The sequence below is a fragment of the Sinocyclocheilus grahami genome, unplaced genomic scaffold (genome assembly GCF_001515645.1).
Source record: "Sinocyclocheilus grahami isolate Dianchi unplaced genomic scaffold, SAMN03320097.WGS_v1.1 scaffold107.1, whole genome shotgun sequence".
Taxonomy (NCBI): domain Eukaryota; kingdom Metazoa; phylum Chordata; class Actinopteri; order Cypriniformes; family Cyprinidae; genus Sinocyclocheilus; species Sinocyclocheilus grahami.
In genome coordinates, this window is record NW_015505286.1 from 749,829 (window position 1) to 765,399 (window position 15,571).

Below are 15,571 nucleotides of genomic sequence, written 5' to 3' on the forward strand. Positions count from 1 at the left end.
GACGTCTTGGAAATTTTTGCAGTGACGCGCCGGGGGCCTGGTGATCACGATGGCTCCCGCAGAAGCCTGTGTTATGGCCGCATGATCCAGGAAGTATGAAGCCGAAACCCGGCTTCTTACCGTCTGGACATATCGATGAGTAAAATAAACACTGCAAGTCGAGCACCCGATTTCTGAACCCAGCAGAGGGGGTGCCCATCGAGGACCTACCCTAGAAAGGAACAGAAACACACAGGTCCCGGGAAACACTGCAAAGAAACTAGCAGAAGAGTTATACAGACAACCACCAGCTCATTAGATACATATATATATATATATATATTAGACATGGATCGTACTCACCCACCATGCATGTACCAGTGGTGGAACAGCTAGCAGTTTTTTAAGAGAGGATCTGAGACACCTAGTTCTCAATTCAAGAAGGGGGCTCGACCTGCAGCATGTTCCAAAGCTGGAACAGCTAGCAATAGATTACCTAGCTGTGGGAGCAACACACCTAGTTCTCAATTCAAGAAGGGGGCTCGACCCAAAATGCTATGTCTACGGCTATAATGCTGGAGTGGCTAGCAGTAAATCTGTAGCTGAGGGAGCAAACATCCAGCTCTCAATTGAGAGGGACCTCAACCTACAGCATGTACCAGTGGTGGAACAGCTAGCAGTTTTTTATCTGAGGGAGCAACACACCTAGTTCTCAATTCAAGAAGGGGGCTCGACCTGCAGCATGTTCCAAAGCTGGAACAGCTAGCAATAGATTACCTAGCTGTGGGAGCAACACACCTAGTTCTCAATTCAAACAGCTAGCAAGCAGTTTTTTATCTGAGGGAGCAACACACCTAGTTCTCAATTCAAGAAGGGGGCTCGACCTGCAGCATGTTCCAAAGAAAGTGGGCAAAGCTCTGTGTCGGAGCTCTGTCCGAAGAAGCATCAAGACCAGACCATCAGTAAGATGGTCCAGCATAGGAGACTAATATGCAGGAAATTTCTAACCTCGGTCAAGTGGAGAGATGGTGGTTACAGGGGAATTAGGAAGGTGAAGATAAGGGCAGATGTAAGACCCCCGAAAGAAATTAGTAGATACTGAGGTATCACTCTGATCCGGACAAAAGCGCTGACGCCCTGTCTGGATCACATCCCTTAGGTCTTTTACTTACCTTCCTTTGACCCGCGATTCTTCCTACCCCTGACCGCGGGCAGGGGAGGAGCGCGAGCCGTGACACTAGCCTTCTGAGCCAGTCTCTGATTCTCAAACCGAGACGGGCTAGGACCCCTGGGTTGTTCGGGCTCAGACCTGGACTTCGTGAAGGCCGCTATCCCGGTCTTTCAGCAGGTCAGCCTGATATGCTTAGAGCATCATCATCGTGCGCAATGAAGCGACAGCCCGACCTGCTGCTGCTACGTATGCCCTGGCATCCGAGCGAGATGTCAAGGAGGGGAGTCTTAGAGGACGTCTCACCCATAGAGAGATAGCTGTAGTTAATACATTAACTAATGTTAACAAATGACACCTTATTGTAAAGTGTTACCGACTCTTTTTATGAGGTTAGAAATAGGGCTGAAAGATGAATCGTATTTTCATTGTCATTGCAGTATGAACATGTTATTTAGCAATGGGCACCGAAACGTGCTATGAAATAGCAGAGTTGGTGGATTTAGGCGCCAGAGTGCAGAATTCAGCACTCAACAAAACTCTGGCGTTTCAGCGATGACTCATCTGAACGCCTTTGATTGGCCAATTGCATTAATAAACTCAATGGAATCGTATGTTATTGGTTGTAAATGCTCACCGCTGTTAAAAAAAAAAAAAAAAAAAGTATAAGCAATATCAAGGAGTATAGATAATAGTAATAGGTCTTGAGTTTGAACTTTTAAGCTACTCTGGATCATATTTGCCAATGGTATTAACCTGTATGCGGTTTTAGTGTAATGCAGTTTCTGACCTGCAGAGGGCCTCTTGTAGCTTGCTCTCCTTCTGATCCTGGAGTAGAGCATTCAGCTCTTTCACCTCTGCTGCCATGGCACTCTTTGCAGTGGACAACTCTCTGTCATATTGAGCCTGGAGTTTCTGCTTCAACACTACCACCTGAGGGCTCTCTTCACACTCTAGACTCTTCTGCAGTGCTTGAAGCTTCTCCCTTTCCACATCAAGGAGTTTTTGGACCTCCAGAAGCCTCTGCTCCAACTCCTCTTTCAGGGCAGATCTCTGAAGCTCTGATCTCTGAAGCTCTTCTCTCTGCAATGCCAAGCACTGCCCAGCCTGAATTTGGAGTTGCTCCCTCAGCTGGGCCTGCTCTTTAGTGAACTCCTCACTCACGCTGGACTTGACTACAGCTCTACCTCCAGCGGCTCACTCTCGTGCACAGCCGACAATCGCAAAAGGGAACCCCCTTCAAACTCATCGGCCAGATCCACCTGCAATCCCCACGAGCTCATTCCCTTCCGTGCCTCAGCAGTGGCGGGGCCTGAATCGGGGGAAGCAGATGGCTGCCCCTCTTTCCTCGAAAAGAGAGACAAACGAGAGCGCAGCTTTCCCCTTGGAAAAAGCGCTCGCAGTGCACGCCGATTGCCCCCTCGGAGGCATCGCGTGCGTGCTCTTCACCCCAAACAAATAACGCATAGATCGTGTCATCAGATGTTAAACAACGTCAACACAAATGCACACATCCTTAAACGCTTTGCTAGTGCTCGCCATAATGAGATGAATAGAGATCGCTCTTACCACAAAATGCACGCTTCAAACAAAACAGTCAATGAAGACGAAGAAGAGAATGATGTGTGCTCCCGGCGCCTATTTATTCTGTAGTCGCACCGGTAGTGACGTCATGGCTGTCGCCAGCCAAGAGTTGGTGTTTTTTCAATGTATGCTTCAGACACGGATCACAACGAGGCGTTCCCCATAGCGACCCCTAGAGGACGCAGTTCGAAGTTCCCATGAAAGGGAACAAAAATATATATCCAAAACATATATGCATACAGCCACACATACAAATTTGCAGATAGAAAATGCTCTGTAAAAAGAATTGGCATGCTCTACTTTCACTTGCAACAGCAGTTGGTATGCACTTAAAACAGGTAATGGTCTTGGCACTTTGAGCTATTGGTTGTTTTAACTTGTCTAAATGTGTAAGTGTTTGCAGGTCTGTGAGTGTGTTTATTCAAACTACTATTAAGCCATTTGTGTAAATTAAGTTTGTGTGGTTAATTTTGTTTTATTCAGTTGTTTATAGAAGTGGGTCTATTTTAGGAACATTGCCATTAATACATTTCTGAAAAATTTCCCAAGGTGAAATTCCCTAAGGTGTACAGCTCCATATATATTCACTTCTAAATTTATTACATCACTCTTTTTGAACATTTCAAACCTAAATAGTTACTCTTTATCCTTAACCCTCTTATTCTGGTTGTCATTTACTCTCATAATGATACATGTGGTTGTCCTTGTCAGTGGCATGTATCATTTTCTCTTCCACAAGCCTCTTTGATTCATGGCATCTGTGATTACAAGTAATGATGTTCTGATTTTACCCTAAACATTTCTAAACTCTGAGGGATAAGAGAAGTTCGGTCATCTGGTCATCATTTACTCACCCTCATATCATTCTAAACGCATCTTACTTACTTTCCTCCGTGGAACACAAATGCAGCAAAAGTCAGTGGGGTCAAAAACAACACTGGACCCAATTGACTTTTAATGTATTGTATGTGATGTAAAATGCTGAATGCTTAGACATTTCTGATATACATATGAAGAGTTCAGATGCAAAAGCCTTTAAGTGCCGTCTGAAATTTTCATCTAAAATTTGCATTTTTATAAGGGACCCTATGTGTAGGTTCAGTCATTTTACTCTAATGGCAATGTATAGGTGCTTTTTTATATATACAGTTTGGAATGACATGAAATGACATGGATAAATGACAAAATATTCTTTGTTTTAGGTGAACTATCCCATTAAACATTCACTGAGTTAAGGAATTAATTACTTTTCTTAATCATTCACATAAAATCCTTTAAGTTAGTTAAAGCCAAAAACTGTTCTTACAAAACTCCCAGTATCAGCCTCCCTTTTTGCGTCATTAACAAAATACCATACAGATCCAGAAACAGAATTTAAAGATAGCTTACCAAAACTTTCTCTTTATTGGGTATTTTTGTCTTACATCCTGCATGACAGGGAGAGCGGAACTCCACTCCATCAGAGCCACACACAGGGTTGAATGCTTCATCAGAACAAGAACATGCATTGCTACACTGGTGAGAGGATCTGGAGATAAAAGGAAGCAAAATAAAGGCAAAGCCTAATAAAAAATAACAGGGTGCCTTGCTGCAGGATATTAAACATTTGAAGAGCATTATCATTTGCATATGAAGAGAATTTAAAAGAAACATTACTGGTCTAAAACCCTTGAGGAATGTAGGAGAAAATGAAAGTGCAAATTTCTGCCTGCAATGAAAATGTGGTTTATATGCAAAACTTTGTAATGGAAAACAGCTGTCAGAGGGTTTACACAGAACAAGGCGCTGTTGATACAAGTTTTAACTGGAATAATGGGCTGAATTACTGAATGAACCGCTAATCAACACTATCTATTTATTCATGCCTGCATGTAAACAGAAAATATATCTTTTTTTTTTTTTGTAATACGTTTTCAGAGAAAAAAAATATTGCTCAATAGTTCTGGAGAATTCATGTATTAACTCTTAGTATCACTCTTTTTTTTACTGCATTTCCTTAGGAGAAATAAAAACAGAAATAGATCATTTGTAATATACAGTAAAATCATTAAAAAAAATATATATAGAACTCACTTGTGATTTCTCCCACCTACAAGCTTTCCGGTCAGATTTATTTTTGGTAAAATATGTATTATTCAGCATAGAAAATGTACAATATTTAAAGCATTTAAACACCAAACACAACTCACATATTATAGTTGATGCCAGAAACACTTTGAGTGGGGCAGCCAATGAAGAGAAGTGGAATTGCAAACATAATACTAACGAAAACCGCCACCGTACACATCGCTGCTGAGGACCTGACAGTCAGTCCCAACTTGCGTAGTATAACCCCTCCAGCCATTATACCTAACATGGCTGAAGGAATATTTAAGCCACCTGTAAACATACAGACAGACAGACAGACAAAACAACTATGTATAAAATATGTATTTGATTTTTTTTTTTAATGCTTCAGGCTTGTCTCACAGTTTGGGTGGATCACTGGGATCGTACCGGTTGAAAACCCCTGCACTACATTCCTTTATTAATCCCACTAAACAATAAATAACGAAAGATGTAACACTCAGACAAAAAGCTTCAGTCTTCCCTTGCTTATTTCTCAGGACTTTGTCTTTGAATCAGAATTTGTGATAGTGACATATTGTATTGTGTGTGGATTATCAGCGGTAAAAGTTTTGAATGAGCAATTTGTACCTTTGAACAATAAGATATGATTTCAATGGCCACAAACACACTGCACATATTGTTATGGTTTTGGTGGAGCAAAAGGTTTTCATCTTAAATGATCACCTCAAGAAGGGCATGGTTGATTTCCTTCAATAACTCACCAATCATCAAATTAGAAAAGTAAACAGTCTGTGCAAATTGCCTCTCAATGAATTTGCCCATAAAAGTGGCCAGTCCCGCAACCATGGCAGCGAGATTCACCTGAGCCAACACTACCAACAAATAAATTGGGTTCCTCAGAGTCCTCATTACAATTTTGGGGAAACCTGAGGAAAGATAAAAGACACCAAACAATATGTAAGAATCTGAAGAACATTTTTACATTATAGCACAAAAAAAGAACATTCAAGAAGGACAAGAACATTATATTTTAACAGATTAATGGATCCAAGGATCTTTAGAGCCAGGAATTTTTACATTAAACATCAAGAACCAAATATGTATCATTCATCTAAAAAAAAATCAAACAATGAAATGTATTAATATTACCAGAAATGTTGATATTAGGCATATTATGCAGGTTCCAAAATATTGTAGAGTTTGATTGATAAACAACTTTCAACAACAAAACATGGAAGGGATTATTTCTTTCTGCTGTGTGCCCATTAAGGAAAATGTGCTAAATTCATGAAATTCAACTGTTGCAGGAACAGAACATTTGAATTACAAATTTGTAGTTAAGAAAAATGAAGAGATCGAGTCATTATTTGGCTTCTAATCAGGCATCTGGTTCTGACTAAATAGGTCAGATTGCGCAGCATAAAGTTTCTATGCAAAATTTGGAATGAGCAGCATTACGATCACAGAAGGGGATTATTTTGAATCTGGATGTGGTACTTTCATTATAATCTCAGTGTAGTATGACCTAACAAATACAGTAATGCCATTAGGTTCTAAAGTAGGTCATAAACCTGCATCTTTCTACCTAACCACCCATAATCCAGTTTGACCAGATGTTGAATGCAATGAGATTTTGTTTGTGCAATTTATTTTTAGTTAATTACACCAGATTGATGTATGACACCTAAACTTGGAAACCTTTCTTGTATTTAAAGGAATAAAACAGTCATTGTACTTAAAGGAATAGTTTCACCCAAAAATTTAAATCCAAAACATTACCAGTGTAAAATAACATTCTCCAGTGTAAAAGTCATCCCGTCTGAATCAGGAGATAAATATGCACGGATCAAGCACAGTTTACTTGGATCTGTTTATTTGATGGACTGGAGTCATGTTGATTACTTGTGGATTATTATGATGTTTTAATCAACTGTTTGAACTCTCATTCTGATGGCACCCTTTCTAGGACCTATTGGTGAGCAAGTGATCTTAAATTTCTCCAAATTCAGATGAAGAAACAATTAATTTACATCTTGGATTTGTGTGGGGGGGGGGCAAACACACTTTTTAGGAACTCAGCGAGAGACACCTCTTCCATCATGTCAGTTTTGGGCTTCTTGTCCTCCATCATTTTTTCTGTGGATGGCTCCACAGGGGCCTCTATGATTTCCTGAAAAGATTGAAATCTACATTTATTGTTGAAAAAACACATTATGCTCAAAATCAGGGTACAAAAATCGGTGAAATATGAGGTAGAGATGTACATATCGCAAACTGGTTGTCAATGCCATTGATCATTCCTCTGGGACAGCCTGATAGATTCCTTGGCAACTGACTATTAATTAATTAACCAAAGAGTATATGTTGAAGCTTCAGTTAGAATAGAAATAATGTTACAACATTTAAACTCAATTTTAATTCTTTAAACTAAAACATTAGCACCAATAATACCAGTTTACACCAGCAAACCCTCGTACCCCGTTTGTTCTAAATCTTTACAAGGCAGGATTCACATGAATTATGTTTTTATACCCACATTTTTAATTATGAGATTAAGCATCTTCCAATATCTGATTCACATTTACAGAACACAAATATTTAGTGCAAGAACATGTATGGACGCAAATTCATTTTCAAGTTGAGCAAGAGGGGGAAGAACAGGCTGAGACACGCTCCTCTGGGACTCATGTTTCTTTCCGTGTTTTTTGTTTTTATAAACTTGTTCTGTGAGACCCAAGCGTACTTCAGGAACAATGCCAAAATTATAAATCTGAGCACAAATACTCACATTCAACTATTTTACATCAAACTCTTCATCACTGATTAGTCCAAATTTACAAAATAATTTTCTGAATCAAAAAGGCCACAGATGATATTTGTGATGTACCTCTCTAGACATCTTCCTAGGAAAAAACAGGTATGGCAAAGAAGTCAAGAGAAGGAGGGTGGCAGCCATCAGGAATCCCAACCACCAAGCTCCAACCCATCTGGGGTCATCATTGTTCAAATCTATATATTCTGAAAAGTATAACAGCTTGTCCATCATACAACTCCTCTTATACATCATACAGTACATCATCATACATGAGAGGCATAAAGTCAAACTTACTAAAAGTTCCTGTCTGTGTTTGATACATTAAGCAATGTTGCTAAACACGCTGAATCTTGAAATTAACTCTTCTTTTTAAAGGGGTCATATGATGCAATTTAAATTTTTCCTTTCTCTTTGAAGTGTTACAAGCTCTTGGTGCATAAAGAAGATCTGTAAAGTTGCAAAGACTAAAGTCTCAAATCCAAAGAGATGTTCTTTATAAAAGTCTACGCCACGATGTGGGAAGATTTGCATAATGCCGCCCAAATGTTCATGCAAAGAAAGAAGGCATAACTTTTATTCTCACTGTAGTATTGTTGCTGCCGCCATGTCGTGAAGATGCGTGTGTGTTTGTGTTCTGTGTGTTTCGTTGTGAAAGCGAAACTACTTTGTTTGGCCTTCCAAAAGAGGACGATATCCGCTTCGTCATGCCTAGAGCTGATCCGTGCTGGTCGCTGAGGAAATACATCAACTTTGCGCTGTGGATCGCCGGATCGGCTTTCACCGTGGACGAAGCAGAGTCCAGCCCGGGGTCGTCACATGTGGTTGCCGCGAGCCCGCTGGCCGCTCTGTTCTCAAGTCCGCCGCCGCTCACTCTAGGACGCCGGCCTCCGCTCACTCTAGCCCGCCGTGTGTTTCGTTGTGAAAGCGAAACTACTTTGTTTAGTCTTCCAAAAGAGGACACAACTAGAAATCAGTGGTTAAGTTGTATTTACAACACTGTTCCAGAACACTTCAACCCAAATATTCAGATGTGTGCAGCACAGGACTGTTTCCTGATCCTGGGAGAGTAGACTACAATGCCGGCTTTTCTGACTCACAGACTGTAAGTACGTTTTAATTGAAAGGATTTGCCACTGATGATTCAAATGCGAGTTTTGAGTGTAGTGTAGAGTAGCGCTTGTTGTTCGTCATTGCTCCGATCACAAATGCAGACATGGTTTTATGTTTGTGCGGCACGATGCAACGCAACGCATAAAAAGACAGTATAAGTCATTATAATCCGTAATTATGTCCCCACTGGATGCAACAATTTTTTAACAAATTAAAAATGGGTTTTAATGTTTTTGTTTCGTCTCTCCGGTCGGGACACGGCATCACAGTATGGTAAGGGGCGTAACATTTCCGTCACACACTTGAGGTATTCGGCCAATCACAACACACTGGATAGCTGGCCAATCACAGCACACCTTGCTTTTCAGACCGATGAGCTTTGTAAAAATCGATGCCTTTCAGAAAGGCGGGGCATAGAGGAGAAACAATAATGTACAGTATGTGGAAAATAATGTTTTTTTAACCTTAAACCGCATAAACATTTCATTACACCAAATACACAAAATAATGTTCTTTTTAGCAACATCATATGACCCCTTTAAAATCAGTTTAGCCTGTCAAAACGCACTTGTCTAAACATGATTAGTACAATTGCTAAAGTATTTATTTACATTGGACTCTAATGTTGTTTAAGCTCAGTAAAGTGTATAAATTCACTTTACATTTACGGAGGAGTAGACATGGCATATCAGACTTAGGACCTACTGGAATACATCTTGTCAACGTCAACATAGAAACGAAGCAGGACAGATGACATCATGTAACCAAATGCAGGCCCAATTACTGTAATTGCGAAAAGTATGCCTGTAGAAAAAGATAAAGGTTGATTATTCTTAAATTAACCACTGTATTATGAGAATCAAACCACTGTATATGGAAATCAATGATCAAACAAAACTCAATACTTATTCAAACCTAGGTAGAAGGGAGAATTCCTCTTTTCTGCATAATCATCTATGTAGGAAATCCCAAAAGGTTGTATGGGGACACCGCCAATGCCCAGCAGTAACTGGCCCAGTAGAAGTACTGGATACACTCCGAGGTGAGAATCATTTTTTTCTTGATCACATGTCTGATTAGATTCTTCCTCAGGGTTCAGTGATTGGCAAAGACCTGAACTATTGTCTTTGGTGTCTGTGCAACAAATACATATACAGTAGGTTATTTAAGCTGTTATGTACTTGTAAAAAAACTAAAACAAAACAGTCCTCACTTACTGCTATTGAAGTCTGTATACATGTACTTCTCACTAATGAAGTGAGGTAGGGCTATAAGGAACACCCCCACACTTGCAATCATCGCTCCTATTCCAATACACCTCGGTCGATGCACTCGGCTCCCAAAGAAACTCACAAAGACGATAAGAACTGTGTTCCCCACCTTTGTTTAATGACAAAAGACTAACATGCATGATCATATATAATAGGCAAAAAGTTGTCCTTGCTGATGCAGTAACAAATTCATATTTAGACTTTGTGCCTGAATTTGTACTTTAATAATGAAATTATTGCTAATCAGCTACTAACAACTGTCAAAAACAACTGTGTTTTTCCTTCAGGCGATTCGTGACATCCTGTCATCACCATTCATATAAAGTTAGCATATTATCCTTGCCTCATTAAAAGCTGCTAGCAGTCCTGATTTCTGACTTGAAAATCCATATCTTTTCTCAATAGTGGTTATGGAGCCTTTCAGATAGCCCGACACCAGAAGCTGAGCAAGCTGTAGCATCCCGTGACACAGTACAAAAAACTGAAACACACACACACACAAAAGCGCTAAAATTGTAAACACATTATGTAAATATGCATGGGGAAAAAGCCAAAAACAACAAACATTCAGTAGGCAAAAAAAATTAATGGAGGTTAGTATTGTTATTTATTGTAAAGATGTTTCATATTTATCTGTTATTTGTTATAAATGTTCCGGCCAAGCCAAGTTGTGTCCTAGAAAAGTCCATTTCTATGGCTGTACAGCCATTTCAGAGCATAAAAAAATTTAATAAAAACAATATAAGGATGTGCAGTGAATACAAGGAAATTACAATTATGCAGGAAATTGTCAGGCCCAATCTGTGGAGACTAATAACGCCAGGGAACTTAACTTAGTTACACTCTCAGAAATACAGATGTATTTCAACAATAATAGGTTCTTAAAAGAAGCTTCTATTGATAAACTTAAATATTAGATAAATGCTTAGATAAGTTTAAAGAAATTATTATAGTGTTTATGTTCATTTCTTAAAAACTCCATACACAAACTCCTGAACCTTGACTGACAAATCATGTCACACTGCAGGCAGAGACCCAGCTTCATGTATATTGTATATATTGTCACAATAAACTAGATTAATGTGTTCTGTTAGTTGTTCTGTGTTGTTTTCACAATACCCTTGTGGAAAAGAGGTGTGCTTAATTGTTTTGAATGTGTTTGTAGTTTACTTCAAATCTTAAAAGTAAGAATAAAAAATAAATAAATAAAAATAAACTGTTCTTGCAAATAATAATACCTAAATAAATGCCACTTAAGCATAATTAAAGAACATACATGTTCATGACTCTGTTTTCTAACACAATTAAATATGCTTTTAAAAAGTACACTTTGTAATAATTTCAAACTAAAAGTTGTACCTTCAAGAACATGTTTTAATCTTTTGTCGTGCTTTAACAAAGAACATTATTTTGATGTGTTGACATACTAAACATACTAAATTACATGCTAACATACTAAAGCACATGTAAAGCACTTGATTTGATTGTAATTTAAACTCTAGTGCGTTCTTCAATTAAATTTAAAGCTAATATATTTTAAATGTACTAAATTGCATCTTCATCATTACAAATTATTCATTACAAAACATTACCTGCAATTCTCTCTCTCTCTCTCTCTCTCTCTCTCTCTCTCTCTCTCTCTTGTATATTAAATCGTTTATGGAATATTTTTGCCTGATTTGACTTTTTCCTAATGTGGGGAAAGTTGTGTCACTGGACACCTTTATTTGAGAGGTCATATTTCTATGGATATAATTAGGGGTAATATTTGGAATCTTACCTTGATATTGTTAAAGAGACCCATTGATCTGCGAGGTCTCGATGTCTGTGGATTTCCCTGGACTTCAATAGCTGTCATTTTGTGTTACCACAAGATGCAACACATTCTTGGAAAAAATTAAGTCATAGCAATTAATAGTATCTTGCCTTTTCTTAGCAAAACAAATAACTTCCCTTTTTATCTCACTTTTTAATTTTAATCTAGAAATGTTCAAACTGCAATCAGTTGCATGCTGTTTACGGCATGCTTTTTAAAATGTACAGGAAATGCTGGTGTTTTTCAGCTAAAATAGCATGATACTTTTATATATTAACATATAGTTGTTAAGGATGCTTTTATGATGACATTTGTTTCAGGTTTAGTTCCCAGATGTTTCTTAGGAAATAGGAAAGAAGTTAAACTTACGTCACTATTGAGCAAGACTTTACTCCAAAGGGACCTTTGTCCTTCCAGTTAGTGATTTGTGTTGATTTTGATTCAGTTCTTTCAAATGTTTGAAATCATCACCAAAATAGAATTATTGAGGAGAGTGTTCCCAGTATCATCCATACATTTTCTATTATAGAGGCTACTCAGGATAAGAATATTTGAACTGAGATAAAATTTTACTTTTTAAAGAACACATTCATTTCTACTTTTTAAGTATTAAAGCACATATAATGTATATTTTGTATACATCCTCAACATTTATGTCCACATCTTGATTAGTATAGCAATGAATTAATAAAACTAAATTTATTTCACAATTATGCCACATTCCAATTAGCATGCGGTTTGAGCAACTTGAGTTCATGAATTAACAGAAATGTACTTACAGCTTGCTGATGAGTTGGAGAAAGTCTACTTTCACTTTCAGGAAGTTAGGTACAATTTAAGAAGTTGGTTGAGCTGGGCGGGCTTTCAGGATTGTGCAATCTCAGCTAGTATTTGGAGGTCATTTCATGTGGAGTTTGTAAAAAGAAAGAAAGAAAGGATTAGAAATGTTCATCTCAATCACTGATTGAGGCCAAGATCTGACACTGTTTGCAAAATTATCAATTTTTCATTGGCAGCATGGTTAACACTGTTTGCAAAATGATGCATTTCTCATAAAAATGGTTAATATGAAATGGTTAATATGAAATACAGTAGGAAAGAAACAATAGACGGCACAAAATGTCCTATCAGGAAAACGTTTGGAATAAACAGTTTGAAATTTCAAAACTGACCAACAGATGGAGACAAAGTACAGTGGTAAACCCACACTCTCTGTATATGACAACTCATTCACAAGAAAAAACATGCTGGAAAAGTGTGGTGTTAGATTTTAGATGATATTTAGATTATATTCTGATATTGGTGGAAAGCCTGGAAACAAATGAGAAAATTAGCTGTAGATCAGGGCCCGTATTTATCAAGCCTCTGAGAATTACTCTCAAGAATGCTGCTAAGAATTGACTTAAGTGTAAAAAAAATTGGCTCAAAGCTGCACTTAAAAGTTAGTTATCAAGCATCTCATTCGTACTTTAAGCAAAGTGTAGGACTAAATCTTAAATGTCAGTCTTAGAGTTGATTCACGACACTTTGCTGTGCCACAAACTGGATTTTGAATGATGAAATACGCATGGACCAATAAATTAATAGATTTCCTTATTTAAAGGTCCCATATTGTCAAAACTTAAATTTCCTGGCCTTTTCACGATAACTGAGGTCTAGGGCCTATTTAACTACCATATAAATTTCAAAACAGTCAATCCACAGTAAAATGCACACAGCCTGCATAAAGTAGCTGTGATTTTTCACGAACCCTTGTGACTTCCGTAAAAAGTTGACGTCAGAACTACACAGTCACCACCTTCAGTCACCACCCCGAGCACCGCCCACCGTCCCACTCTCTTTTTGCCAAACCCCCAGACAACATCGCGTCCATGCCATTGCTGAGCAACGGCAACACGGAAAATGTCGAAAAGGTTAACTTTAACCACGAAACCAGATCGGCCGACCTGTAACATTACACTCTCACTCAAAGGATGGATGATCTGACTGGATTGTTACTATGAGGTGGATCACATCTAACGTGTATAGTAAAGACAAACTCACCGTGTCTATCTAGTCATGATGAAGATGTATATACATTTCAATTTCAGCACGCAACTATTTTTACATCTACATTATTGTTCCAGCGACAATTAATCACAACAATGTATATACAATTGCAAATGATTATATATATATCGTCAGTTTGTTGTTTTACACACATGCACACAGACATTATTTCATACACGACATAGTCGTGAGATGCAAGAAACATAGACATGGCAAAAAATCTGTAGACGCGCCAATAACAACAAAAGACAATACTTTAATGAACCTTTTCTGATAAGAAGTGTGCGCTGCAACCCCAAGCATTTTTGACGATCGTTTCTATCCAGTATGCTCGTTTTATCGCGTTTAACCACAGCTGTCGTCGTTTTTTTTGTCTGGCAGTGGCAGCAGATATGCGATCAAATTTCTAATTTGAGGCTGTATAACGTTGATTCTGGCACCCAACATCACAACAAGATAGTGATGTTTCATTCATGAACGAATCGTTCTTTTTGAACAAATCTTTTGTTCTCGTTCACGTCATCCATTGACTCATATTTCTCGTTCACTGAAATTCCTCCCTCCAGAGCAGCGCGGCACTATTGGCAGCGCATGCACAGATCAGTGAACCAGGTAGCTCTGTAGATTGTTTCATCCTGTCAAAGAATGACTAAACCTCGAGCCAATAGCCTTTGAGTTTGAGATGTGACAGAGCATGGGATTTGTTGAATGTAGTGAATGAATACGCCCTTCACTGAATGAGTTTATTTTAAGTCTGAACGAGATCGAGAGATCTTCTCATTCGTGAACGAGTTGAATGAACTGGTACATCTCGTTCGTGAACGAGTTGAATGAACTGGTACATCTCGTTTGTGAATGAAATGACCGAACTGGTACATATCTCGTTCATGAACGAAATGAATGAGAATGTACCTGGTCAGTCGGCCATTTAGCATGTCAATCTCGATCAGCAATCAGCAGAAAGCAGATATGAGGGTTGCCCAGCTCCAGTGGTGCAGATGGTAAAACGCGTGTCATCCACCTTTTGTGTAATAATCAAAATAATAATCAAAAAGTTGTAAAAGTATCGGGTAGGGTTAGGGTAGGTGTAGGGAGGGCTTCCCAGGTAGCCAAAAAGATCTGGCCCAATAACGGCCCAAATCCGGCAAGCTGGAAGGAATAACTCGGCCCGGATGCGGTTGCGGTTGCCGTATTCTTGTGAATCACGGGAGTGAATGACGCGCCAGAATAGGCCCGAGTACGCTGGCCCGAGTCCGGTTGCCGAAACTGAGTCGACATTGCCGGCATCGGGCCACAATCACGGCCAGCATAGATCATACAATTAGCCGGTACTGGCCCGATTCTGGATTCCAAATGGAAATGTATATGAAATACAGACTGTCAGTAATTAACAAAGGTCCCTATAGATTCTCTTTGCCACCTGGAAAATTCTCAGTCCCTTAAAGTGTATAACGGCCGGGAAGCAAGAAAACACACATCAAATTGTATTCTCAATACTTCAACTTTATTCATAGATACAAGGATATTATATAGGCATATGTCGAGGGGAGTTTCAACCCTTTAACCAATGAGGATATAGATGACATACATATAGGATTTTGGCCAAGAATATGTGTTATATAAAATGGCCACATGTACAGGAAAATATGGACATATTAGGAATAAACTTGGCGAAGGATGCTGAACTATCTCCATAGTTCATCACGAAC

The 15,571-nt window shown here is 38.7% G+C and overlaps 1 protein-coding gene across 1 annotated transcript in view; it reads right to left on the reverse strand.

Moving 5' to 3' along the window:
* The window catches only part of slco2b1 (solute carrier organic anion transporter family, member 2B1), a 21,654-nt gene extending 9,044 nt beyond the window's left edge, over positions 1 to 12,610 (reverse strand). The window contains exons 1-11 of the mRNA XM_016276975.1: positions 12,593 to 12,610; positions 11,778 to 12,260; positions 10,341 to 10,478; positions 9,944 to 10,106; positions 9,642 to 9,860; positions 9,432 to 9,530; positions 7,689 to 7,819; positions 6,866 to 6,971; positions 5,563 to 5,727; positions 4,921 to 5,110; positions 4,121 to 4,259 (exon numbers count right to left, since the gene is read on the reverse strand). Of these exons, the coding sequence (XP_016132461.1) occupies positions 4,121 to 4,259; positions 4,921 to 5,110; positions 5,563 to 5,727; positions 6,866 to 6,971; positions 7,689 to 7,819; positions 9,432 to 9,530; positions 9,642 to 9,860; positions 9,944 to 10,106; positions 10,341 to 10,478; positions 11,778 to 11,855 (1,428 nt within the window). The 5' untranslated portion in view covers positions 11,856 to 12,260; positions 12,593 to 12,610. The remainder of the gene's footprint in view (positions 1 to 4,120; positions 4,260 to 4,920; positions 5,111 to 5,562; positions 5,728 to 6,865; positions 6,972 to 7,688; positions 7,820 to 9,431; positions 9,531 to 9,641; positions 9,861 to 9,943; positions 10,107 to 10,340; positions 10,479 to 11,777; positions 12,261 to 12,592) is intronic.
* Between the last annotated feature and the right edge of the window lie 2,961 nt (positions 12,611 to 15,571).